This window comes from Bactrocera dorsalis, chromosome 2 (assembly GCF_023373825.1).
Source record: "Bactrocera dorsalis isolate Fly_Bdor chromosome 2, ASM2337382v1, whole genome shotgun sequence".
NCBI classification, from domain to species: Eukaryota; Metazoa; Arthropoda; class Insecta; order Diptera; family Tephritidae; genus Bactrocera; species Bactrocera dorsalis.
In genome coordinates this window covers 85,565,804-85,588,576 of record NC_064304.1, presented here as the reverse complement: position 1 = coordinate 85,588,576, position 22,773 = coordinate 85,565,804, and the positions used below count along the sequence as shown (strand labels likewise).

Below are 22,773 nucleotides of genomic sequence, written 5' to 3'. Positions count from 1 at the left end.
CCAACTAATAAGCGCTGCACCGCGCATGTGCCAGTTTAATGATTTTATGGACTCGAACTCGCTGAATGCAACGCATCACGACGAAGTCAACGGCCAGTTGTAACAGTAAATACTCGTGAACTCGCAGCAGACGAAGACGACTACAATCGGAATATCGACGCTAACGCGCGCTGTGCCAACACATTTGCAAAGTGTTAAAAATTCTGCTATACGCATTTTTTCGATAAGCCTAAAAGTATACTAGGAATTTAGGAAAAGTGTAAACTGCAGTTTTTGAAGTGCGAACTACACTGTGTAAAACTAAAAGTTTTAACAAGTATTACCTGCGCAAGCCGAACCTACGCGTAATACGCAAAAATAATTAGACAGTGAAATACGAAATACGAAACACCAACACAATTGAAGAGTACAGCACACATAATATTATAAAATTCAAAACAAAAAGTAAAAGTATTTTTAATAATAAGAGAGTATTAAGGTAAAATTTGAAAGTATTTGTTTTCGAAAAAAATCACCAACTTGGCTTACTCACTAAGTCATTGAAAGAGTTGGCGAGGTGCAAGCGACGAAAGCGGCCTATAGTAAAAAGTGTGATTCATACAATCCTTGCTACCTGCAGGCATCGCGTAACCGCAATTGTCCGCGGCAAAACCCACCCTCACCAGTAACAACAAAACCAATAACAAACATCCTTACCACCACCAAGTACAAAGTACAAAGCATAGATTTCGAAGGAACACGCTAGAGCGTATGGAACTCGTCTGGGAACAGCAGCTCAACAACACACCGTAGATAAATACGACATCGACGACGACGAGGACGACAACTTCGGGAATCGCGAAGACAATTCTCTTCGATTCAGCGAATAGTAATTACAGCTGCTTGTTTATTCGTGTGAGCCATATTGGAAAAATCGATTACGTTTTTCGAAGTTTTCAAACGCAACGCGCATTAACCCAATCAAGCTCAGATAAAACAATAAAATAGTTATTTGTGATTAGTAAAAGAAATTACCTAAACGTTTGATGCGTAGATGTAGATGCGCTTGGGAGTTTTCATAGATTTCGGTAAAAAAAAAATTCAATACGCGTTATTCAACAACGTCAACAAGCTCGTGGTGAACACTCAGCACGACAACAACAAATACAACTAAGAATCGACGCATTAACAGATTTGTTGCAATCAAGATGGGCGACGAGTATAGCCCAGATGTCAGCTCCATGGAGACAAGTAAGTGCAATGTAGTGTAGCTAAAAAGCCAAGAATATTGCATATTTCTAGGCATTACGTGAACATAACCTGAGATGTGCAACAGTCGAGCAAATTTTGCGTGGCATTCTCTTTTCATACCCTGAACAGTGTATATTAAGTTAGTCAAGAAGTTTGTATAACCCAGAAGTAATCGTCGGCACCCCATAAAATTTATTTATAAATATTCAGCAAGACAAACTGAGTCGGTTTAGTCACTTTTTGAGATGTCGCTCTAAATTTTGCATACATATGTCCATTTCATAACATATGTATGTCCATGGCATACAGCTCACATACAAACTGAATGATCAGAATCAAGTTCTCGTATAAAAATCTTTTCTAATTGACCAGATATCTTCACGAAAGTTAACATGGATTATTGTACAAGAGAACGGTATAATCCTCGAGAAACTGTTCTGATCGAACTACTATAGCATATAGCTGCCATTAATTAAGTTTTTGTGAAATATTTTCAGCTAAAGACAATCTAATGCTTTTAAAAAGCAAATATTTTGTATTCTCTTATCCCAATACCAAAAAAAGTTCGATACAAAAGAACTCCGAGTGGGTAATGAAACGAAAATTGTTTTTCGCTTGGTACTCTGAAAAATAGATCCTTAATTAAACACCTCTAAAAAAGTCTCTTCAAGTATAATATATCGCTCATTTGCTGCAAGACCGGCATAAGTCAAAAAAATCGATTCTCCAGAAAACGCGTTTAAAGTTTTCAACTGACTCCAACCTTACACCTCTTCTCAAGCGGAGCATATAAGAGGTATTCATATGAATTTGTCACTCAACATGATGTATGATATAACGAACAATTCTGCATCATTAACTCAAAAATCACGTTTTTTGATTTATGCCGGTCTTGCAGCAAATGAGCGATATGTATATGCTAGGCAGGGTCAAAAGCTTTTCCAAAGCGAGATTTGAATTTCTCTATCTGATAATAACAAAAAATAGAAAACTTTAAGGCGAAAGACCTTCCCATTTCAATTAAGAGGTCATATTTGTAGAGACTATTTTAGAGGTGTCTAAGGACCCAGTTTAGATGAGTCTAAGAACCTATTTTTCAGAGTGCCAAGCGAAAAAAGTTTTCGATTTTTTGAACCACCCTAATATATACACAAATTTTAAAGTGCAAATCAGTTTAAAGAAAAACAAATTTTCGGCTAAACTAGTTATACCGATCTTGCAGCTTTCCTTTGCCATTTTTGCAGTAAAAGCCCAAAAGTGGGTCTAAAGACGATAACCTGTTCAGGAGGATTAAGATAATACGAAAGATATTTGGAAATCTTCTACACTTTTCATTAACTACATACTGATGAAATGAATCGCTTGATTGTGAGCTAGATCGAACTTTATACCAGCTTTCACACAAATATTCCTGGAAGACATTTTTAAATGTTTACTTTGATATCCAGGGATATACTTCTTCAAGGAACTTGAAAATATTCGTTAGTAGTTAGAAGATGACGAGCCTCGTTTTATGCTAACGAACTTAAACGTTATCAGTATTACTGAAACCTCTGAGAGTTTATATCCATTGGCAAGTAAAAAAGCCTATTTTTATCCCCTGAACATGGCATATGCCACAATGTTTGATGCTCCGCTGAAGGAAACATTGCAGGTCCTATAAAATGTATTTACGAATGCAGAGCGTTTCGAGAAAAACACTCTGAGTTAAAATACACTCATATCTCCGAAATTAGTAACTGCCGGAGGATGGAGTCGTGTGTAGAAGTTCACGCAAGTGAGGAAAGTTCTCTGATCGCCATTCACTTGGGAGTGGCCAGAAACGATTATTTTACATATGACTCAAGCAGCTCACGACTTCCGATCTTTGGCCAAGTATCCTCTGGGTAGCCTAAGAACATCCGTTTGAAGGCGAGCTAAAGTGAGAAGGCGAAACCTTCCCTCCGCAGGGTTGTGCGCTGGGTTTGGGACCCACCACGTACAAACAGTACCAATGAAAATTCAACGACAGCCTTGCTGTTGTTAACTCGGCTATAATCGGGTAAGCGGTGTCTTCGCCAGTAAAGAAGAAGAAGAAGGATAACCGAATACTCTTTGCGTTGAAATATTTAAAGAAAACAAAGGCTTATAACATCAAATGGCGGAAATGTCGCAATATATGTACATAAAGTAAATTGGTGATAAACTCGACATATATAGTATATGTGAATAAAAGATTAATTCCAAGAATTGATAAATGTAAATGCAATGCGATTCACTTTAGAAGCCTACATTCTTTAGAATTGTCTGCAAAAATAATAATGCTTTTAGATTTCTTTTACTAAATATTCTGCAAAAGACATCCTTTAACTGCAAGGAGTAATAACTACCGTTCGTCGGAACTCTTTCATATTGATTGGAAAATTAAATATTTCTGTGATATTCAAGTACTTTACAATCCTCATAATTTAAACAGGATAGGGACAGGAGAAAATAACGGATTTTTAATACTGAAAATATTGCGGATGTGGAGACTCCCATGTCAAACTTTTGTTTGTAGCAGGTGCTAAGGTTAGATGGGCGCTAAGGTTAGATGTGAGCTTGGCGCCTTTGAGCTTGGCGATTTTCGTTAGTTAAACGCTCACATTTCGTCATTCAGGCAATTTATACATACATTCCATCGCAAAACAACTGTGCCGGCTTGGTCAAGAATTAAGCAAGCCAATTTTTGATATCCTGATCTAAAGTGAACCGTATACCAGTGCGGGCGTTGTGATCCGACTGGACTGACAGTCAAACGGGACAAGGTCGTGGCTACAAGGCGGGTGAGACAAAATTTCTCAACGTCTTTTTTCCCAAATAGTTGTTTTTACTGATTTTCAAACTTGAGCCCGAGGGTTTCAAAATGATTGCCTCGTGTTTAGTCCCAAATTCATGTGGTTTTTCGACAAATGCTCTCTTTAATTTAAAGATTTTTTGTCGTAGCGATATATATTCATGATTTCACCCACTTTTGGAAGCTCATAATACAGCACGCCCTTCTGATCCCACCAAATACAGAGCATTTCCATGGCGTTACAAATATTCGGCTTTGCGTTATTTTGGCTGATAGACAAGGTTTCACATAACATTTTTTTCATTTAAATTTCCCGTAATACATTCATTATTCCTCATCAATCACAATCCGATGAAAAAACCACTTCTTTTGGTAGCCTTTCGACGTCCCTTAATTTCAATTCATATGGCACCCAATTTGCCTCCTTCTTTTGAGTGTATCCGGCTGCTTTTAAAAGTTTTAAAATGACTGCTTGAGTGACTTCCAAAGATTCTGCGACATATTCTTTTGTTTTACAACAATCTTCGGCGAGTAATGCTTCCAGTTCCTCAACTTCAAATTGTTTTTGGTCGCCCAGGACATTCGCCTTCCAAGCCAACACCACATTCAAGTGCTTCAAACCACTTTTGGAACCTTCGCTTAACTATTGTATGTTCATTACAAACTTCCATCAAAATACGATGACTATCGGCTAATGAATAGGAACTCTCCGGGAAACACTTTGTCAGACACATAGTTCGACATCTTTGAATGAAAAAGATCTACGCTTCAAATCATTCGTATATTGAAAAAGGAATGTAACTTTCCAACACATGTTCTAAATAAGGCATTATAATAAAGTTACACCATTTCTTGGCAACTCCCACAAATAGGTTAGGTTAGATTATACTGGCCTTGATCTACCCTTCGTATTTGCGCACCGTGCTTTCGATATACTCGTATTAGCCCATAGAAGCGGTAGGGAGACATTCTGCACTACGTCCTTCAAGTTGGAGATTTATAGCGTCAATACTCTGGAAAATCCATGTTGACCAGGGCTGTGAGTAGTTCTTTACTTGCATCCAGTCCACTCTCCACATTTTCGGGTGCTTGTATATAATAGTAATTTCCTAAGCCTAGCTACCTCGGTTGATTTTGACTTCTCGTAGAAGCTGTTCCAGGGGTCTTTTACATAGGTTTTTCCACATTCACCAATCTTCGCAGTTGTTTTGATGGCGCTTCACCATCGTGTAGCAAGTAATAGAATGTAAGGAGTAGCGTCTAATCCCTTTCATCATTTACGGCAGTTAGTCAGGTTATCTAAAGAATAATTTAGACTAATATAAAGGGTGATTTTTTAAGAGCTTGATAACTTTTTTTTACGGATAGCGATCGCCAAAAAAAAAAAACCGAACACTGATTTTGGTAATTGCACTCGGGAATTATGCAAATTATGTAATTATTATTATTTATTGGCGACTTTTTTTCCAGAACGGCTTCCTCTCTCAAACATTAAAGCTTTGCAACCAATTATTTCACCCATACCAGTGAGAGGCGAGCTCGGGTCTTCTAAACATGCGAAGACCACATCCAGCAGTACCAGCTCTATCGCTCTCTATTTTTCGTTATTAATCTGTCCAAGAGAGTTTGCTTCCGTCAATGACTTCCACGAATAAATGTCACTTGGCACACTCGCTGGCAGCTGCCGCCGCCCTGTACGTAGAGGGTCTATTCCGCTCGAACCTGACGTTTGTCTTTTAAGTGTTGTTCTTTCTCCTCGGTCGTTTAACTGGACCAGCAGACTGCTGCTTTTTGACTGCAATTCCTTCCTCGATCCGGTTTGCAAGTCTCGAATCCTATTTGAATTGTGGTCGCGACGTATAGTACTTATGACCGGCTTTCCTCCATGTTTGCCATAGCCCAAGCTAAGCCTTTCGAAGACTTTGACCGTCTGCTCCCTTCACGGCAAAGATATGGCTTCTGGCGACAAAGCAAGTAAACTTTTGAAAAAGTAGGCGTGGCTCCGCCTTCTAATAAGTTTAATGAACATATCACCTTAGCCACAATAACTAAAAATATGTCACAGTGAACGAAATATGAAACAACCACGGATACTTCGCACATAGCATAATTTGAGAATTGTCCAAATCGAACCAAAACCAAATACAATACAAACATTTTCGAACCTTCAGAAGACTTTATACCGCTTATAATATAAAATGGTGGATGAACACTTCATCTAGCCACATACTTGTATAACTAATATCAGTATTTTCGAACATCTTGCTGACTTTACTCCATATATTTACATATGTACATACATATAAATTATATGAATTTTATTTACAAGAAAGACACAACTATGTATATTGAGTTATACCCTTTCTGGTTGCCCCTAGTATAAGTTCTTGGTGGGAACATTGAATAACGCTTAATGGCTATTATTATAAATAATCATCGAATAAAACAATAAATAAATATATTTTTTTAATTATAACTATCCACACTACTTGATTTTGATACTTTGATGAAGAACCCGGGCCTAAAGAATGTTGCATTAAACAAATAATTTGGCAGGTACAGGCTGCTGCTTATTACCATATTTCTTTAAATTATATACTGATTACCACAAATATTTAATGATAATCAAATATATCATAAATGAAACCCAAATAAAATCGAATTATATAAATTATTCTTCACAGTAATTCCAGCGATTTTGGGGTTTGCTGCCGCTGCAGCACTCTCAGCTGTGGTATACATTTGCGCAAAGCGAATACGTGCACGCAACCGTAAGCAGAATCAGCATGACGCATCATTTCCCTTTCAGCCAACGCGGCGCCCAACTGCTGTGCGCTCGCCAAGCGGCCAACCACCACACTATCTGAAAAAATCTCCATCACCGACCGGCACCAAACAATTGGGCATTTTGCAACCAATGCAAGATCAGACCACCTCCCCGATTGCACCGCCGACTATGAAATATGTGGAGGAAGATGAGATACAACCAACCCGACACAGTCGCCAGCTAATGAACGGGGAACAGAAGCATTCCCCTACCATTGAGACACACGCCACCGTCGTTGGTCAGACCACGGGTGGTAATGGCAACAATAATGGTCACAATCACTATCATCACCATCATTTGAGTGCCATGGAAGACACAGCCAAGGAATTGACTATCGATCAGTATGGAAAATTAGGCACGATTTACTTTAAGTTACGCTATTTGGCCGAACGCAATGCATTGATGGTCTCGATTATACGTTGCCGCGGCTTACCCTGTAAGAGTGGTGGTGGCGGTTCCGGTACCGGTAATGGCGCTAGTGGTGATGGTGGCAGTAACAGCAATGGCAACAAAAACGGTTCCAACGGTTCTAATGACTTACCGACAGGCTTGAATGGACGTACTCAAACTGCCACCGATCCGTATGTAAAACTTCAACTGTTGCCCGACAAACAACATAAGGTGAAGACTCGCGTTGTACGCAATACACGCAATCCAGTATATGATGAGGATTTCACATTTTACGGTTTGAATATCAGCGATCTACAGAACATGTCGCTGCACTTCGTTATACTCAGCTTCGATCGTTATTCGCGTGATGATGTCATTGGCGAGGTAGTTTGTCCATTATCATCCATTGAAATCGGAGACATCTCCAAGGAGGCACTTTCCATTAGCAAGGAAATACAGCCACGCAGTTTAAAGATTCGTGCTCAAGGACGTGGCGAGTTGTTGATTTCACTGTGCTGGCAACCAGCTGCCGGTCGTTTGACTGTTGTCCTATTGAAGGCCCGCAATTTGCCCCGCATGGACGTGACCGGTTTAGCTGATCCATACGTTAAGATCTATTTGTTGTATAATGGACAACGCATTGCGAAGAAGAAGACTCACGTCAAGAAGCGCACACTGAGTCCAGTATTTAATGAAAGTTTCGCGTTCGACATACCTGCTGCAGAGGTGAGTGACAAATTCAAATTTTTATCCAGAAAATTTCCAAAGTGTGTTAAGTTTACAGATATACTTTGTACTGGTACTTTGATTTGACTGTATTTTATTTTATTTTTGTATTGATTGATACAATAATTAGAAAGTTAAGATTTTGTGTGGAAAATGTACGTGGACCAGTACATTTTTCTTCGAATAGTCTTTTAACTATTTCTCAAATCTGCATAATTTCTAGATAAGTTAACTGTAATGTCCTTAGCTACTTCCCATATAATGGAAGACGTTTCCCTCCACCCATTAACTTTAAGTTGGATATTTACCATAAATCTGCTAAATATGAGAAAAACTTAGTTAATAATGTATTCAAGGCATAGTACAAATAAATTGTAAAGATCCAAATTAATTCAGTTAGCCCTATTGCGATGAGTACTGGATTAATTTTAAACGGGAACTAGTGCCTCAGTATTTAAGATCTCTATCTGAAATTTTGCACACAGCCTTTTCTCCCCAAGAAGTAGCTCATTTGTCACAACCGCATTTACCTGCTATGCAAACTGAACGACCAAAATATAAGCCTTACATGGAAAACTTTTTTATTTGACAACGTGCAAGGGGTGATCCATTTGGAGGTTCCCTACTAAAAAAATACAGAAACTTGAAATTATCTCTGTTGACCGCGGCTACGTCTCAGATGGTCCATCCGTTGAGTCAAATTTACGATGACTCATTCGATCCCTTTGAGTGGTACTTGACGAATGACATGCTTTGGGTTTTGCTCCAAGGCCTGAATCAAAGCCGGCTTGTCCGCATAGATTGGAGAAAGTGTAACGGTGCGATATCACAACTTGGTGGCCAATCGGGCGGCCCAAAACGTCAAATGATCTGCTCATCGAAGTCTTCTCTCAATAAATCCATAGACTGATGAGATTTGTGGGAAGTGGCGCCGTCTAATTGAAACCAAATGTCGCTGAGATCACGTGTTTCAATTTCAGGCATCACATAGTCGGTTATCATGGCACGATAACGGTCGTCCTTGACGGTTACGTTCTCACCGGCATCAGACCGATGATTCTACCGGCCCACCCGTTGTTTTTTTCTGGATAAAATGGCAGCTCTTGAATCCCCTCACTTTCCTCTTTGTCCCAAATGCGGCAATTTGGTTTATTTCAATCTTTGAACAAAATTTGGATCGAAAACATCGATACTTCTTTGAACTTTTCAATAGCTTATGGAGCGAAGCGATTCTTGAACAAGCTGTATTTTGTAAGCTTTCATATTAAGAAAATTTTCACGCAAATTTTTCGTTCAGATTTGTTGAATGATTTGTTAGTGTTATCACCTAAGGCAATAACGCAATTTCTGAAGAAATTTTTCAGATCAGGTGACTATACAAAAGCTGCCATACAATGATCAAATCCACGTTCTTGTATGGAATCGTTTGTATATGTGAAGGGTATTATTGCTTCGGTGTAACCGAACTTAACGATTTATCTTGTTTAAATCTGTGCTTTAATTCCTTGTTCAACATTACGATTAAGAAGTGCTCCTTAGGACCTAAGTTACTAAAACATACGTTTAATACATTGAATATTTACACACATACTTATATAGTTATACGTACGGTACTTTGCATATTCCTTCGTATGAAATATCTTTATTTCGAATATGTTGCCATTTTCAGGGTATCGGCGCCACACTCGACGGTGTTTCACTGGAGTTGATGCTTTTGGACTGGGATCGGGTTACCAAGAATGAGGTAAGCTTGCTGACCAAAATTGAAATCACAACAAATAACTGAAAAATAAACGTTTCATTCACCTTTGCTAGGTAATTGGTCGTTTGGAACTTGGCGGTCCAAACTCTGGTGGCACAGCGCTGAACCACTGGAATGAAGTGTGTAATTCACCACGAAGACAAATTGCCGAATGGCACAAGCTCAACGAGTAAGATAACAACAACAAGTTACAGTAAAACAATGAAAAGTGGAGGAAAAATAGACGAAAACTATTTTCGGCTTGAAATGTATTTCTGCTGTGGGCACAGATTTTGTACTGAAAATATAAAACCTGCTAAATTATGTTAAAGTAATGCAAAACCACTTACGCATACATACATATGTATGTGTAAACATACCACACACAATACAGATGTAAGCAAATATATGTATGTTTATATGCTAAACGCGTACAAAAGAGTTTGAACCAAATGAAGTTCATAATTCCAATTACTAATGAAAGCGCAAGTTTGCAAAACTTATAAATCAACTTTCGATTATAAAAGTGCAACAGCATGCTCACCTATAACTGTAATATAAGCATAAACCTGTACGTATTAGCAACGCAGTTCCAAACATGGAGAGATAACAGAAACACACACACACAATCAAATGTTGAATTTATAAAAAAACTTACACTTACATACTTTTAAAAGAAATTGATGAAGTGAAACGCAATTAAAGTAGAAGTGTGTGGATTTCTTAGCAAAGGATTTCAATTAGTAGAAAATTTTTATGTAATTTTACGATAATATTTAGATGGAAGACATTCTTTCTAGATAACTGCGTGCTTTTTCTGTTTTTAAAAACTTTTGTTTCCGCGTTTTGCCCTTAATTTAAGTTAAAAATTACCACAAACGCTTTAAAGGCGTTTAATTTTCATACAATAATGTGCTTTGTAAGAAAAATAAGAAATTTTTTTTCTCTGCCTAATTTAAAGCCTTTTGAATGTTAAACAAGTAAGCTTTTCTTTATATAAATATTATATTTTTTTGGAATTTTAAGAGTTTCGCAAAGAAAACACCAAATTATATTCAAAATATGTAAAATATGTTTGTGTAAAAAATAGTTGTATGAATATTTAGCAGACTGTAAGAAATTATTTGTAAAATATAATACTCAATTACATATATAAATATACAGAACGGAGGCGCGAAATTGCTACGCAGTTGCGGTTAAAAAACAGTTTTTGCGCATTTTCAACACATACTAACTTTTTTTTTGAAAAACTTAAGTTTGTTTAACACAGCAAAAATATTCTCAACTAACATTTTAGCATATTGAAAACTGTTTTATGACTGTCTTGATAAAACAAGTTACAACAGATACTTGCTCATACAAAATAAGCGTAATACTGTAAAACAAAAACAAAAAAAGGGAAAGTCAAAACCTGCACAATAACTTTCCATAATAATCTGTAGTCTTCTCAACCTATAAACTACTGCAAGCCAATGCCCAATCAACGTAAATACAGAATTCTTTCAGAAAAACCCAGTCTAATAAATAAATATGTCTCGGCACTCAATATTTTTTCGATTACACATACATACATACGTATAAGCCAATGCCCAACACACGTAAATACAGAATTCTTTCGGAAAACCCCAGTCAAATAAATATGTCTCGGCACTCAATATTTTTTCGAATACACATACATACATACGTACAAGCATATTTAATACGCAACCGTTTTTAAAGTAGTTAAGCACACGCATATACATATATGTAGATAAGTACATAATACATACATACATTCAAATGTTGCAGATTAGGTGGGAAATGCAGCATGCTTCAACTGGGAAACCACAAATCTGAAACATTAAAAATACACATACGCATATGTGTGGAGTAATAAGCTTAAAGTGAAGCTTAAAGTGTAGTTTTAATAGCTGTGAGTGTGCAAAACCGTAACAGATACCGAACCGTCAGCAGTACAATAAATGCTATAGATGTTAAATAAAAGAGAAATAACTCAAAACAACCGTACGCATGTACATACATACATACATATGCACATGTGTACTTGGTAGATATGTTTGTTTGTAAAACGCTGGAATACGTATGTATATTAGTTTGATATTACGACATTTAAAAAATATACTCAACGCATTGTTTGACCAGTTTAAATATAAATAATAAAAAAATGATAAAATGAAAAGCGATGAAATATAACAGTATGTTAAATGAAATTGGCAATTTCGTTAAATTAGTAAAGAAATCATAAATACTTCAACACAATGCAAATAAAGTAAAGCACGTGAAGCCAAAGGAAATCGAATGAATTACTATATAAACTCAGCTAGTAATAACTGTGCTTTGGCTCATACATATAATATATGTACATATTTATGTCCTGTAAATACATACACACTCACATGAAGCCACACGCGTAATTATTTTGCGAGCAAGTCAACATAAATTAGAAAACTAGAAATATATACATACAGATACGTACTCGTATATTCCACATGCAGTCACACCTATGCTAAAATACATAAGTATGCATAAGTATGTATATGTACTTGTAAATAAATGCCGCTCAAAAAAGTTTAAAGTCCATAACTATTACATACAAACATACAAACATATACTATATGTAAGTGCAATCAGAAGCATATAGGCTAACGCAAATGAAAATTTCTCTAAACGCACCATACAAATATCTGCGCTAATACGCCACTATAGCCTAAGTTAATGCGCATAAGTGCTCCGATGCTTAAGAATGACAGCATTAACTTAAGTGAACTTCAGTTGCTTTAACAAATTTCCGATGATACACAATATTTAGATCAAAGACTCCATCTGTAGCGACACCATCATATTTTTCTGGGGGGTTTTTCCTTCTAACATATTGATAATATTGATGTTACTTCTTGAATTCTTGTGAATATGAATTGCAGCCTCTGAACCCCTCCTTACAAAATTTCATAAGGCTTTAGTTTAAGCCATAAATACATAAACAAAGAGGGTTCAGCGTATATTAAATTTTGCAGCAAGGTTTGTATCACCCAAAAGAAACTTCGGGTTCCTTATAAAGTATATTCTTATATACATATGTATATATATACTCGTAAATAGTCAGCGTGGCGATCTAAGTCGATTTAGCCATGACTGTGTGTGTGCGAAGTCGCGCATTTGTCGGAACCGTCAATATCGGACAAGCATAGCATATATGCTGTACAAACTGAACGATCAAGGCTTGAGCCTTTGTATTTGTTGCCATATCTTCACGAAAACATCGCCACAATCTCCCAACGAATTGTTCAGATCGGTTCACCAGAGCATACAGCTACCATGTAAACTGAACTATCCAACTCACGATAAAGTTCTTTTTATACTCCATTATGCCGTGAAGGATATTATAGCTTCGGTGAGGCTGAAATTAACGTTTGTTTTTGTTTTGATAATTTTTTAATTGTTCAATAATATTCAATTTGAAAAATCAAGAAACTTCCCAGCTTGTTTGTTTCATGTTTTATGGCATACACCATTTACACTATTCACTTTATGAAAGCTTTACTCACTCATTTGCTGCACATCCTAAAAGGTAAACAAATATACTTACATGATACTGGAGTAAAAGCCTTGAAATGTGAAACCACATACATATGTATGTACATATATGTATGTTACTCAGAGGAATAGATTAGAAAAATTTTGATATACTATTCCACACACTTTTTAGTTATGTACTGCGTTGGAAGTAACTTTGCAAAATCCTTAATGCCAAAACTTCATTCCTCGTAGATATGTATACGATTGCTAACATACATATCCTCCCTTAGAATGCAAAATAACGTAAACTTACTTTTCATAAGTTTACAGGCGAAAGGAAAACGTTCTAAAAGAAAACACTCATATTGAAACAATATTTTGGTTTTCCGTCCCCAGAGATAACCTACATATGCATCGGTTATCTCAGCTTGAAATTTTACGATATTACATACCCATATGTATATTATGATTTGGTGAATCGTAAGCAATACAAAAACAAATTTCAAAAATTACAGGACGATACGTATTTATGTGTATGTACATATGTACATACAAGTATATAGAAAGTCATGTAGTAATTAAACAAATTCTGTATATCTGTGACTTGAAACTATTTGAAATTTCAACGGAAGGTTAGAAGCTCAATACGGTTCGGAGCTTAATTCTGCAAATACCGTTTTCAGAGATGACTGCTTTGGACTAGAAGTTCTTTGCTATTCCAAGTACAGTTTTGAAGATACTGATACTTCAATGATGAATGTTTTGCATAAGATAGTCTTTCCGATTCAAGGCTTAACTCTTCAAATACTGCTATTTCAAGCTTCGCTGGCTTAAATGTTCTTCACGATTTAAGGCCTAGTTTAGAAAGTTCAAATGCGCTTGTTGGAAATATGCTTAAGAAAAGGTGTAACAAATTGCATTAGAAGTTGTATCTTTTTTTTTAAATAACCGAAAGCAACCAACAATATGAAGCCGAAAGCCGCAAAAACAAAATTGACAAAGAAACACTTCAATAAATAAATATTTCGTAAAAGAAAGTGAAACTAAAAAAAAAACAATACAAATACTGATATATAGAGCACTCATAGTTGTCTTTCTCTCAAATACTCTGTTAGATGTAAATTATAGTAAAATATTTACATGGTTTAAGTATGTATGTAAAAACCATAAACACATATGTACTTCATATGTACGCATACATACATATATACATAAGAAATAATAATACAGTAAAATCTTTGCGTACAGCCGCAGACTACATATGAACGGATGTATTTAATAAGGATAGAAAATTATTATTATATATATATACTTATATATACTAAATATATTTAAGCAACCCGGAGCTACATACAGAAATAATGTAAGAAATATGTAAATCAAACAGACGCATTCATGAGTTAATTGAAAAGTGAACACCCTGTATGTGTCTTAATTTAAGAATATTTACTTGTGTTTACATGCTTGCCACTGCATAAATGCATGAAAATCTATGTACACACACACACACCCACACCCATACACAGATGCAATGTATGAACATTACAAAAAGTGAATTTAAAGTAAAAAGATTGATGCATTAACTAAAAGCGAGTAGCTGCAAAAATGGAAACAAAACACACATACATAAACATATTATATAAATGAGTAAATAATATAATAAACTTAACAAAAACAACATTTTGTAGAACCGAGTTTTAAAAGGTGATTGGTGCTGGTTGCTGGGGATTTTTTTACACTGGTCTAAAGTGCTGTTGTTGTCCTAGATGCCATATAAGATTTTGGATATATGTACATATGTATGTATTTGAGTCCATAGTTCATGAAACTGTCTATGGACTGTTAAGATTTGCTCTCGTTTATTTGTAAACTTTATTTCTATTTTGCACTACAAAAATCTGACAACTTGAAACCAAATGACATATTTGTGTATTATACCCCTTTTGTCTTCAAAAAAAATTAGAATAAATTGAAGTAAACAGAGAGAAAAATTTTGAAAAAAATGTGTTGTATTTGAATAAAACGCCTTTTATGGGCTTTTCTTTTATAATTTTCCAGGTGGCAATATCTTTTTAATGGCCAGCAGTAATCTGCCATCATTGACGATCTCAACAACCTTGATACCATTCTTCCATCCTGCTTAAACCGGTCTCTCTGTCCGTTACTATAATTTTCAAAATTTTGCGAAAATTTATTCAGATCATTGCGGAGATAGACTCACGTGGCACACAAGTTTGTTCCTAGGGTTTGACAGTTTCGCAGCTTATTTTGGACAATTTCTTCATAATTTGGTATTTAATGTTTACCGAGGGGATTTTCGACTATAAAAATAAAACTTTTTTACGATTCACTTTCTAGAATAGTCATAACTTTGACAAAATCTGTATCTATTAATAACTGCCGTATATAAGGACCATCATTTATTCCCTCTTTACACTTTTCCTTCAAAATCTTCCATATTAAGCTTTGGAAATGTTTTACAAATCTCAATAAAAGAATATCCTTCCCTTCTTTGACAAAATATTTTCACATTCCTATATTGATTACATGTTAAAGCACTGAGTTCATTTTGAGAAAATAACTTTGGTGCTGATGATACCGACTCAATGCGAATTAATTTGGAAACGAATGCGAAATTTCCATTGAGTAAATCAGGAACCAAATGTAATCTAGTGATTAATGTCCAGAGCATACTAAAATTATGGAGAGAACACTTCTCCAGTCTGCTTAATGACAGTGAGAACATAACACCAAGAGATTGTGAACCCGGTAATATATCATATTGATATCATCGGCCTCAACACCCGCGCCGTTAACGAAGTACTAAATGGATCTGGTAGGGACGAGGGCAAGACGAAATATCCCTGGATATCAAACAAATAGTCATAACTTCGAAGTCGTAGGTAATTTCGTCTATTTAAATAATATTAACAGCAACAACATTTGAAAAGTTCTCTTTCGACGAACAAAGACCAAACTCTATATGTCACTCATTATTCCTGATATGAGGATCTGATGAGTCGACGTAACGAGTTTTTGAGAGAAAGCTTCTTTGTGCATTGGCTGCGGCGAATATCGCATTCAATGGAACTATGAGCTGTATGTATATAGATAGTGATGGGACAAGGGTAAATACCCAAAAGGTAAATTGGGTATTTAAATGTAAATACCAAGGTATTTGCCCTCGCTGTCGCTGTCCGTATTCGATAAAAATTCATATCGAGTAGAATGCGTGATCCCGTCTGAAGTTGAAGGTATATCGTCTTGTGTACATTCTAGTGAAGAATTCATGGAATTTTCAAATTGAGTGGAGTGCGTGCTTTCTGCTGAAGGTGGAAAACTGTTTTTAAAAAGCGAGTTCCAGTTGCACGATATATATGTTATTTTTCCTGCTCTTTTTGCTGTTAAACGGTTCCTTTTTTGGAATGAATGAAGCTGTGGGTGCTAAAGGAAAGTCCAGTAGCAGCTGAAGTACAGGGAGCTGTTATTATTCGAACAGCTAATTTGCTTAATTGCGTGCTTCCACAAATTCCTTTCCACCAAGTTACTGGAGAAATTTCATCCAAACAGCTCCAGACAAAAGTTTTTGCCCAGAAATCATTCCTGGCTTTGTAGTTGGCAAAATCTGCCATTACATTTATGTTTAGCGCCTGTGACTTTGTGTGAATGAACTCCAATGCATCTATGTACCTCCTCAGATGGATCAAGATCATCGGCTTGTACGGTTTTTTTAAATCGCGTGTTGAATATGGTTGATCGCTCAGTTTTTTCGGCATCATTCAGTATCATATTTGAAGCAAACTCTAATTCAAGCTTGCTTTTAATTTCATTAAACGCGAAATATACCATGTGTATATTAAATTCATTTGATTGTAGCTTACAAATCCATTTTGTAATGCAACCAAATATGTTTGAGCTTAAATTTAATTGCTCCCAAAATATTTCGCTAAGTAACTGTGATTTCATATCGGCTTGTAGATTAATTTCTTCACGAACTTCTAAGGTCTGAAGAGATGTTTTAGTTTTTATTACACTCTGCATTGAATAGAAGAAACTTCCCCACCTTATTTTGGCTGTCAGTTTTAATTGTTCACCGATTCCTTTTTCTTTCACAATTCTAGCTCAAGTTGTTGTTAGAAGCGAGGCCAGGTCCTTCTCCACTTGGTCCTTCCAACGGAGTGGAGGTCTTCCTCTTCTTTCCGCGACGGGTACTGCGTCGAATACTTTCAGAGCTGGAGTGTTTTCATCCATCCGGACAACATGACCTAGCCAGCGTAGCCGCTGTCTTTTAATTCGCTGAACTATGTCAATGTCGTCGTATATCTCGTACAGCTCATCGTTCCATCGAATGCGATATTCGCCGTGGCCAACGCGCAAAGGACCATAAATCTTTCGCAGAACTTTTCTCTCGAAAACTCGCAACGTCGACTCATCGGTTGTTGTCATCGTCCAAACCTCTGCACCATATAGCAGGACGGGAATTATGAGCAACTTATAGAGTTTGACTTTTGTTCGTCGAGAGAGGACTTTACTTTTCTGGTTCCTAAATAGACGAAATTATCTACAACTCTAAAGTTATGACTGTCAACAGTGACGTGAGAGCCAAGTCGATAGCGCGACGACTGTTTGTTTGATGACAGGAGATATTTCGTCTTGCCCTCGTTCACTGCCAGACCCATTTGCGTTGCTTCCTTGTTCAGTCTGGAGAAAGCAGAACTAACGGCGCCGGTGTTGTGGCCGATGATAACAATATCATCAGCATACGCCAGAAGCTGTACACTCTTATAAAAGATTGTACCAGCTTGATTAAGTTCTGCAGCTCGAATAATTTTCTCCAGCAGCAGATTGAAGAAGTCGCACTATAGGGAGTCGCCTTGTCTGAAACTTCCCGATCCTAAAGGAGATTTTGGTGTTTCTCAACGTCAGTTTACACAGCCATGTTAGTTTGGCGGGGATACCAAATTCAGACATCGCGGCATAAAGGCAGCTCCTTTTCGTGCTGTCGAAAGCAGCTTTGAAATCGACGAAGAGGTGGTGTGTGTCGATTCTCCTTTTACGGGTCTTTTCCAAGATTTGGCGCATGGTGAATATCTGGTCGGTTGTTGATTTGCCAGGTCTAAAGCCACACTGATAAGGTCCAATCAGTTTGTTGACGGTGGGCTTTAATCTTTCACACAATACGCTCGACAGAACCTTATATGCTATGTCGAGGAGGCTAATCCCACGGTAGTTGGCGCAGATTGTGAGGTCTTCTCTTTTATGGATTGGGCATAGCACACTTAAATTCCAATCGTTGAGCATACTTTCGTCCGACCATATTTTGCAAAGAAGCTGACGCATGCACCTTATCAGCTCTTCGCCGCCGTGTTTGAATAGCTCGTCCGCCAATCCATCGGCCCCTGCCGCTTTGTCGTTTTTCAGGCGGGCAATTGCTATTCGAACTTCTTCATGGTCGGGCAATGGAACGTCTGCTTCATCGTCATCGATTGGGGTATTTCGTTTGCCATGGTCGTCATCAAAAGGGGGGTCTTCTCATCCGAGGCTGTTTTTTCCTTTTCTTTGGGGGTGTTTTTTTTACGTGGCGGGTCCCAAACCCAGCGCACAACCCTATGCACCTATGCAGGGGATGTTTCGCCTTCTCACTTTAGCTCGCCTTCAAACGGTTGTTCTTAGGCTATCCAGAGAATACTTGGTCAAAGACAGGAAGTCGTGAGCTGCTCCCAAGTGAATGGCAATCAGAGAACTTTCCTCACTTGCGTGAACTTCTACACATGACTCCATCCTTGTTTTGATTATATTGATAATATTTGAGTAATTCTTCTGTAAGGTATCGCATTTTAAAAAATCCTGACAAACTTAATGAAGGCTATGTGCTACACAACCCATAGGTGCAACATTCGGGTAGACTTCTTTTACTATTTTGAACGCCTTTTGCATATTTGCAGCATTGTCACCAATTAACACAAAAAATTTTTGTTCACCGTATTTCTTCATGATTTTAATAATTTCCTGTGATAAGTACTGTATGCAGATTGGCCTGTGTTGACAAACTTTTCACAAATACAGGTTTGATATGAGAAAGTTTACAACACCTTCATTACGAATGTTACTCCATCCACCACATTGAATATGTAAAAAATTTGCTGCTTTTAGTTGCAGAGTGATGTCCATATTCATGTCGTTATAAATTTTATCACGTTTACATCCGTGAACGTATCTGATAATTCGGGTGGTGGAGCACGGTGCTCGCTCGTTCCAAGATGTGGTTGGCCGTGGAGAAACGGTCGGCGCAAATGATTCCACAGGAGTATTAAATAAAAAACCAAAAAGTTTTATATAATACTTATATTTAAATATAAACAATTGGAAACACACTTACCACGTCTGTATCGCTAGGTTGTCGCAACAGGAGAGAGCGCGCAACTTTTAGTAAGTGTTTAGTTGCGCGCGAATTAATACTTCGAAAAAACTTCGAAAAGAGAAAAGAAAAGATTGCTCTGCCGATACAGACGTGGCAAAGAAATTGGGCGGGGCGGCGTCAACATTCTCCCCGCCTTGCAGTATTACTGCAAATGCAGTTTACAATAAATTACTTAAAACTAACTTAACTAACTGGCTCCTGCACTTTCTCTTCCACGTCTTCTTTGCAGATGGGGTGGCCGACGAGACGAATCGAGTCTAGTTCGGTCCGGGAAATGCCGCTGAGATGAATCGAATCTCAGTCGGTCATTGCCATGCCGCCAATTTGCATAGAAGTCACCACCTTCCGAGGTCGGCGAGACGACTCGAGTCTAACTCGATCCTGGGTAGGTGGTGAATGTGAGAAGCGTTGACAGCCAGTGCACTTTATTGTGCCGATGTTATACGACGCCGCATATGATATATCCCAGCGACGTATTTTGGGCGATGAGTTGGCCCATTGCCGCTGGTTGTAACCCGGGCAACATGAGCCGGGAGTAAACGTCCGTAGTGCTGCTTGCCTATCCTTGATGATACGGCGTGCATCTGCTTGACGTCGAGCGTCTCGTCCACGCCTTCGCTTTGGATGGGGTGGCCGACGAGACGAATCGAGTCTGGTTCGGTCCGGGCAATGTCGCTGAGACGAATCGAGTCTCAGTCGATCGTTGCCATGCCGCCAATCCGAAAGGAAGTTACCAGCATGCCGAAGTCGGCGAGACGACTCGAGTCTGGCTCGATCTTGGGCATGTGGTATGCGGGAGAGGCCTCGTTGGTCAGAGCTTTGCATGACTGATGACGTCCGTTGATACGGTTGTTGTTGTTGCTGTGTGGCGTGTGTCAACGCGTGCCCCATTGCTGCAGGTTGCTGCTGCTGTGTTGTTGTTGCTGCTTGTGATGTGTACGTTGTGTGATGTGTGGCTGTCGACAGCGTTGCTTGTCTGTTGCTGCGCGCTGCATGTTGATTTACTGTTGTTGTTGTGGCCGCCGCATGATGGTATTGTGTAGACGGATGTTGGTCTTCTTGCTGCGATTGAGACGGCGGCGCCTGCTGTTGCTGATGATAATAGGCTGTTTGCAGTTGATAACGCTGCTCGTATTGTTGTTGTAAAGCATCCGACAGTGGCGCCACTGCGTTGCTCGTGGCATAGTGTTGCTGGTGTGGTGGTGGATAGCGCGCTGTTGCTGATGATAGCGCTGCCGAAGGCAGTGTCGGCACACCGACGCTACCATGCGTATCGGTGTGATTCGATGAGCCGGGCGCATCATTTGTTTCGCCATCATCGTTACTTTGATCCCGTTGTAGCTGGTGCTTCTGCTGATGTTGTTTCTGTTGTGTAAATATAAAATTAGTATTATTTACTCTACAAAAATGATTTTGTGTTTGTTGTTGAATTATTGTTGAATTTTGTTTGTGGCCTTTGCCAGTTACCTTGGTTTCTTCGGAGGGAACAGAACCTGTTATAATCCAACCGAACACTGTACGTTGTGCTACGAGGGATCCAGAGATTTTCAATTTTACCCCATTTAGAATGATTTTCGGGTAAAGATCCGCTCCGATCAACAAGTCAACCTTTTGACTCGTATAGAAATTATTATCCGCTAAGGGGATATTGGGTAAACTTTTTACAATTGAAGACTTAATTGATCTGGATGGAAGCAGTCCAGTCAATTTTGGCAGTACCAAAGCTTCCGCTTCTAGTTTCAAACTTTTGTTACGGAGCGAGCCAATTGTGATCGAGCATACCGATTGAACTCGTCCTGATACGGTATTATTCAATCCTGAAACTCGCGCGTTGACTTTTTTGGTTGCCAGATTTAAGCGTTTCTGAAGACTGTTGCTTACGAAGGTGGCTTCAGATCCCGAATCAATCAGGGCTCTGACAGTGAAGGTGCTCTCGTTGTGACATATGGTCACCATGGCTGTACCTAAGAGCATGCTTCGACTGGTAGGCACATTTGAAACATTGGCCTTAATAGAGGCCACATGAGATTTAGTGGAAATCTCAGCAGTGTCTGTGCAGTCAGATATCTGAGCTATTCCCTCACTCTGATCCCGATGAATCATAGAGTGATGTCTCTGTTTACATTTATTGCAATTAAACATACTTTTACAATTTTTGACTTCATGTGAGTCTGATAAACAGTTAAGGCAGACGTGGAGTTTTCTGACAGCATTTAACCGTGCGTTAGGCTGCATCTCAATGAATCTTTGACATGTTTTCAAAATGTGTGATTGAGATGAGCATAGTTTACATTTGATATGGTTTGTCTTGGCGTGATGGTAATTGATGGGCCTGGATCCAATCCTTGATTGCAAGGTTGGTATCCGATCTTCACCATCAGCCGACTTAATTTTGGGTTGAGTACTCAACTCGCCTTTGAGGTTTGATACTCTCTCAAGCGTTTTAACCCGTTTGGTTAGAAACTTGTCCAACTCAACCCATTTTGGGATCTCTGAATCCGAATCCAGAGATTGTTCCCAAAGCGACAGTGTATAGTCCGGTAGTCGGATAGAACACAAGTACGTAAATATGGCATCCCAGCTATCTGTATTGATGCCATGTAATTCTTCTTCTTCTTTACTGGCGTAGACACCGCTTACGCGATGATAGCCGAGTCAACAATAGCGCGCCAGTCGTTTCTTCTCTTCGCTACGTGGCGCCAATTGGATATTCCAAGCGAAGCCAGGTCCTTTTCCACTTGGTCCTTCCAACGGAGTGGAGGTCTTCCTCTTCCTCTGCTTCCCGCGGCGGGTACTGCGTCGAATACTTTCAGAGCTGGAGTGTTTTCATCCATCCGGACAACATGACCTAGCCAGCGTAGCCGCTGTCTCTTAATTCGCTGAACTATGTCAATGTCGTCGTATATCTCGTACAGCTCATCGTTCCATCGAATGCGATATTCGCCGTGGCCAACGCGCAAAGGACCATAAATCTTTCGCAGAACTTTTCTCTCGAAAACTCGCAACGTCGACTCATCGGTTGTTGTCATCGTCCAAGCCTCTGCACCATATAGCAGGACGGGAATTATGAGCGACTTATAGAGTTTGGCTTTTGTTCGTCGAGAGAG

General features: G+C 38.4%; 2 protein-coding genes across 2 annotated transcripts; one reads left to right on the top strand and one right to left on the bottom strand.

Moving 5' to 3' along the window:
• The first annotated feature begins 118 nt into the window (after positions 1-118).
• On the top strand, positions 119-14,923 carry LOC105222688 (synaptotagmin-4). The gene is made up of 4 exons (XM_011200112.4): positions 119-1,230; positions 6,730-7,988; positions 9,658-9,732; positions 9,804-14,923. Exons 1-4 carry the CDS (start codon positions 1,188-1,190, stop codon positions 9,921-9,923), a joined length of 1,497 nt encoding a protein of 498 aa, XP_011198414.1. The 5' UTR covers positions 119-1,187; the 3' UTR covers positions 9,924-14,923.
• On the bottom strand, positions 13,267-22,044 carry LOC125776167 (nuclear transcription factor Y subunit beta-like). Its single transcript, XM_049447059.1, has 3 exons — positions 21,958-22,044; positions 20,495-21,031; positions 13,267-13,290 (listed from the first exon to the last, which is right to left on the bottom strand). The coding sequence occupies exons 1-3, from the start codon at positions 22,042-22,044 to the stop codon at positions 13,267-13,269; spliced, it is 648 nt and encodes a 215-aa protein (XP_049303016.1).
• Positions 22,045-22,773: the final 729 nt, after the last annotated feature.

Bases quoted from the DNA above. Each gene is read 5' to 3' on its own strand.
- LOC105222688 (XM_011200112.4), top strand. From the start codon at position 1,188: ATGGGCGACGAGTATAGCCCAGATGTCAGCTCCATGGAGACAA. The intron at 7,989-9,657 runs GTGAGTGACAAA...TGCCATTTTCAG, and splicing joins TCGACATACCTGCTGCAGAG to GGTATCGGCGCCACACTCGA. The intron at 9,733-9,803 runs GTAAGCTTGCTG...CACCTTTGCTAG, and splicing joins ATCGGGTTACCAAGAATGAG to GTAATTGGTCGTTTGGAACT.
- LOC125776167 (XM_049447059.1), bottom strand. From the start codon at position 22,044: ATGGTGAAGATCGGATACCAACCTTGCAATCAAGGATTGGATCCAGGC. The intron at 21,032-21,957 runs GTAAACTATGCT...TTTACACAACAG, and splicing joins CAAGACAAACCATATCAAAT to AAACAACATCAGCAGAAGCA. The intron at 13,291-20,494 runs GTCATGCAAAGC...TTTACCTTTTAG, and splicing joins CGTATCAACGGACGTCATCA to GATGTGCAGCAAATGAGTGA.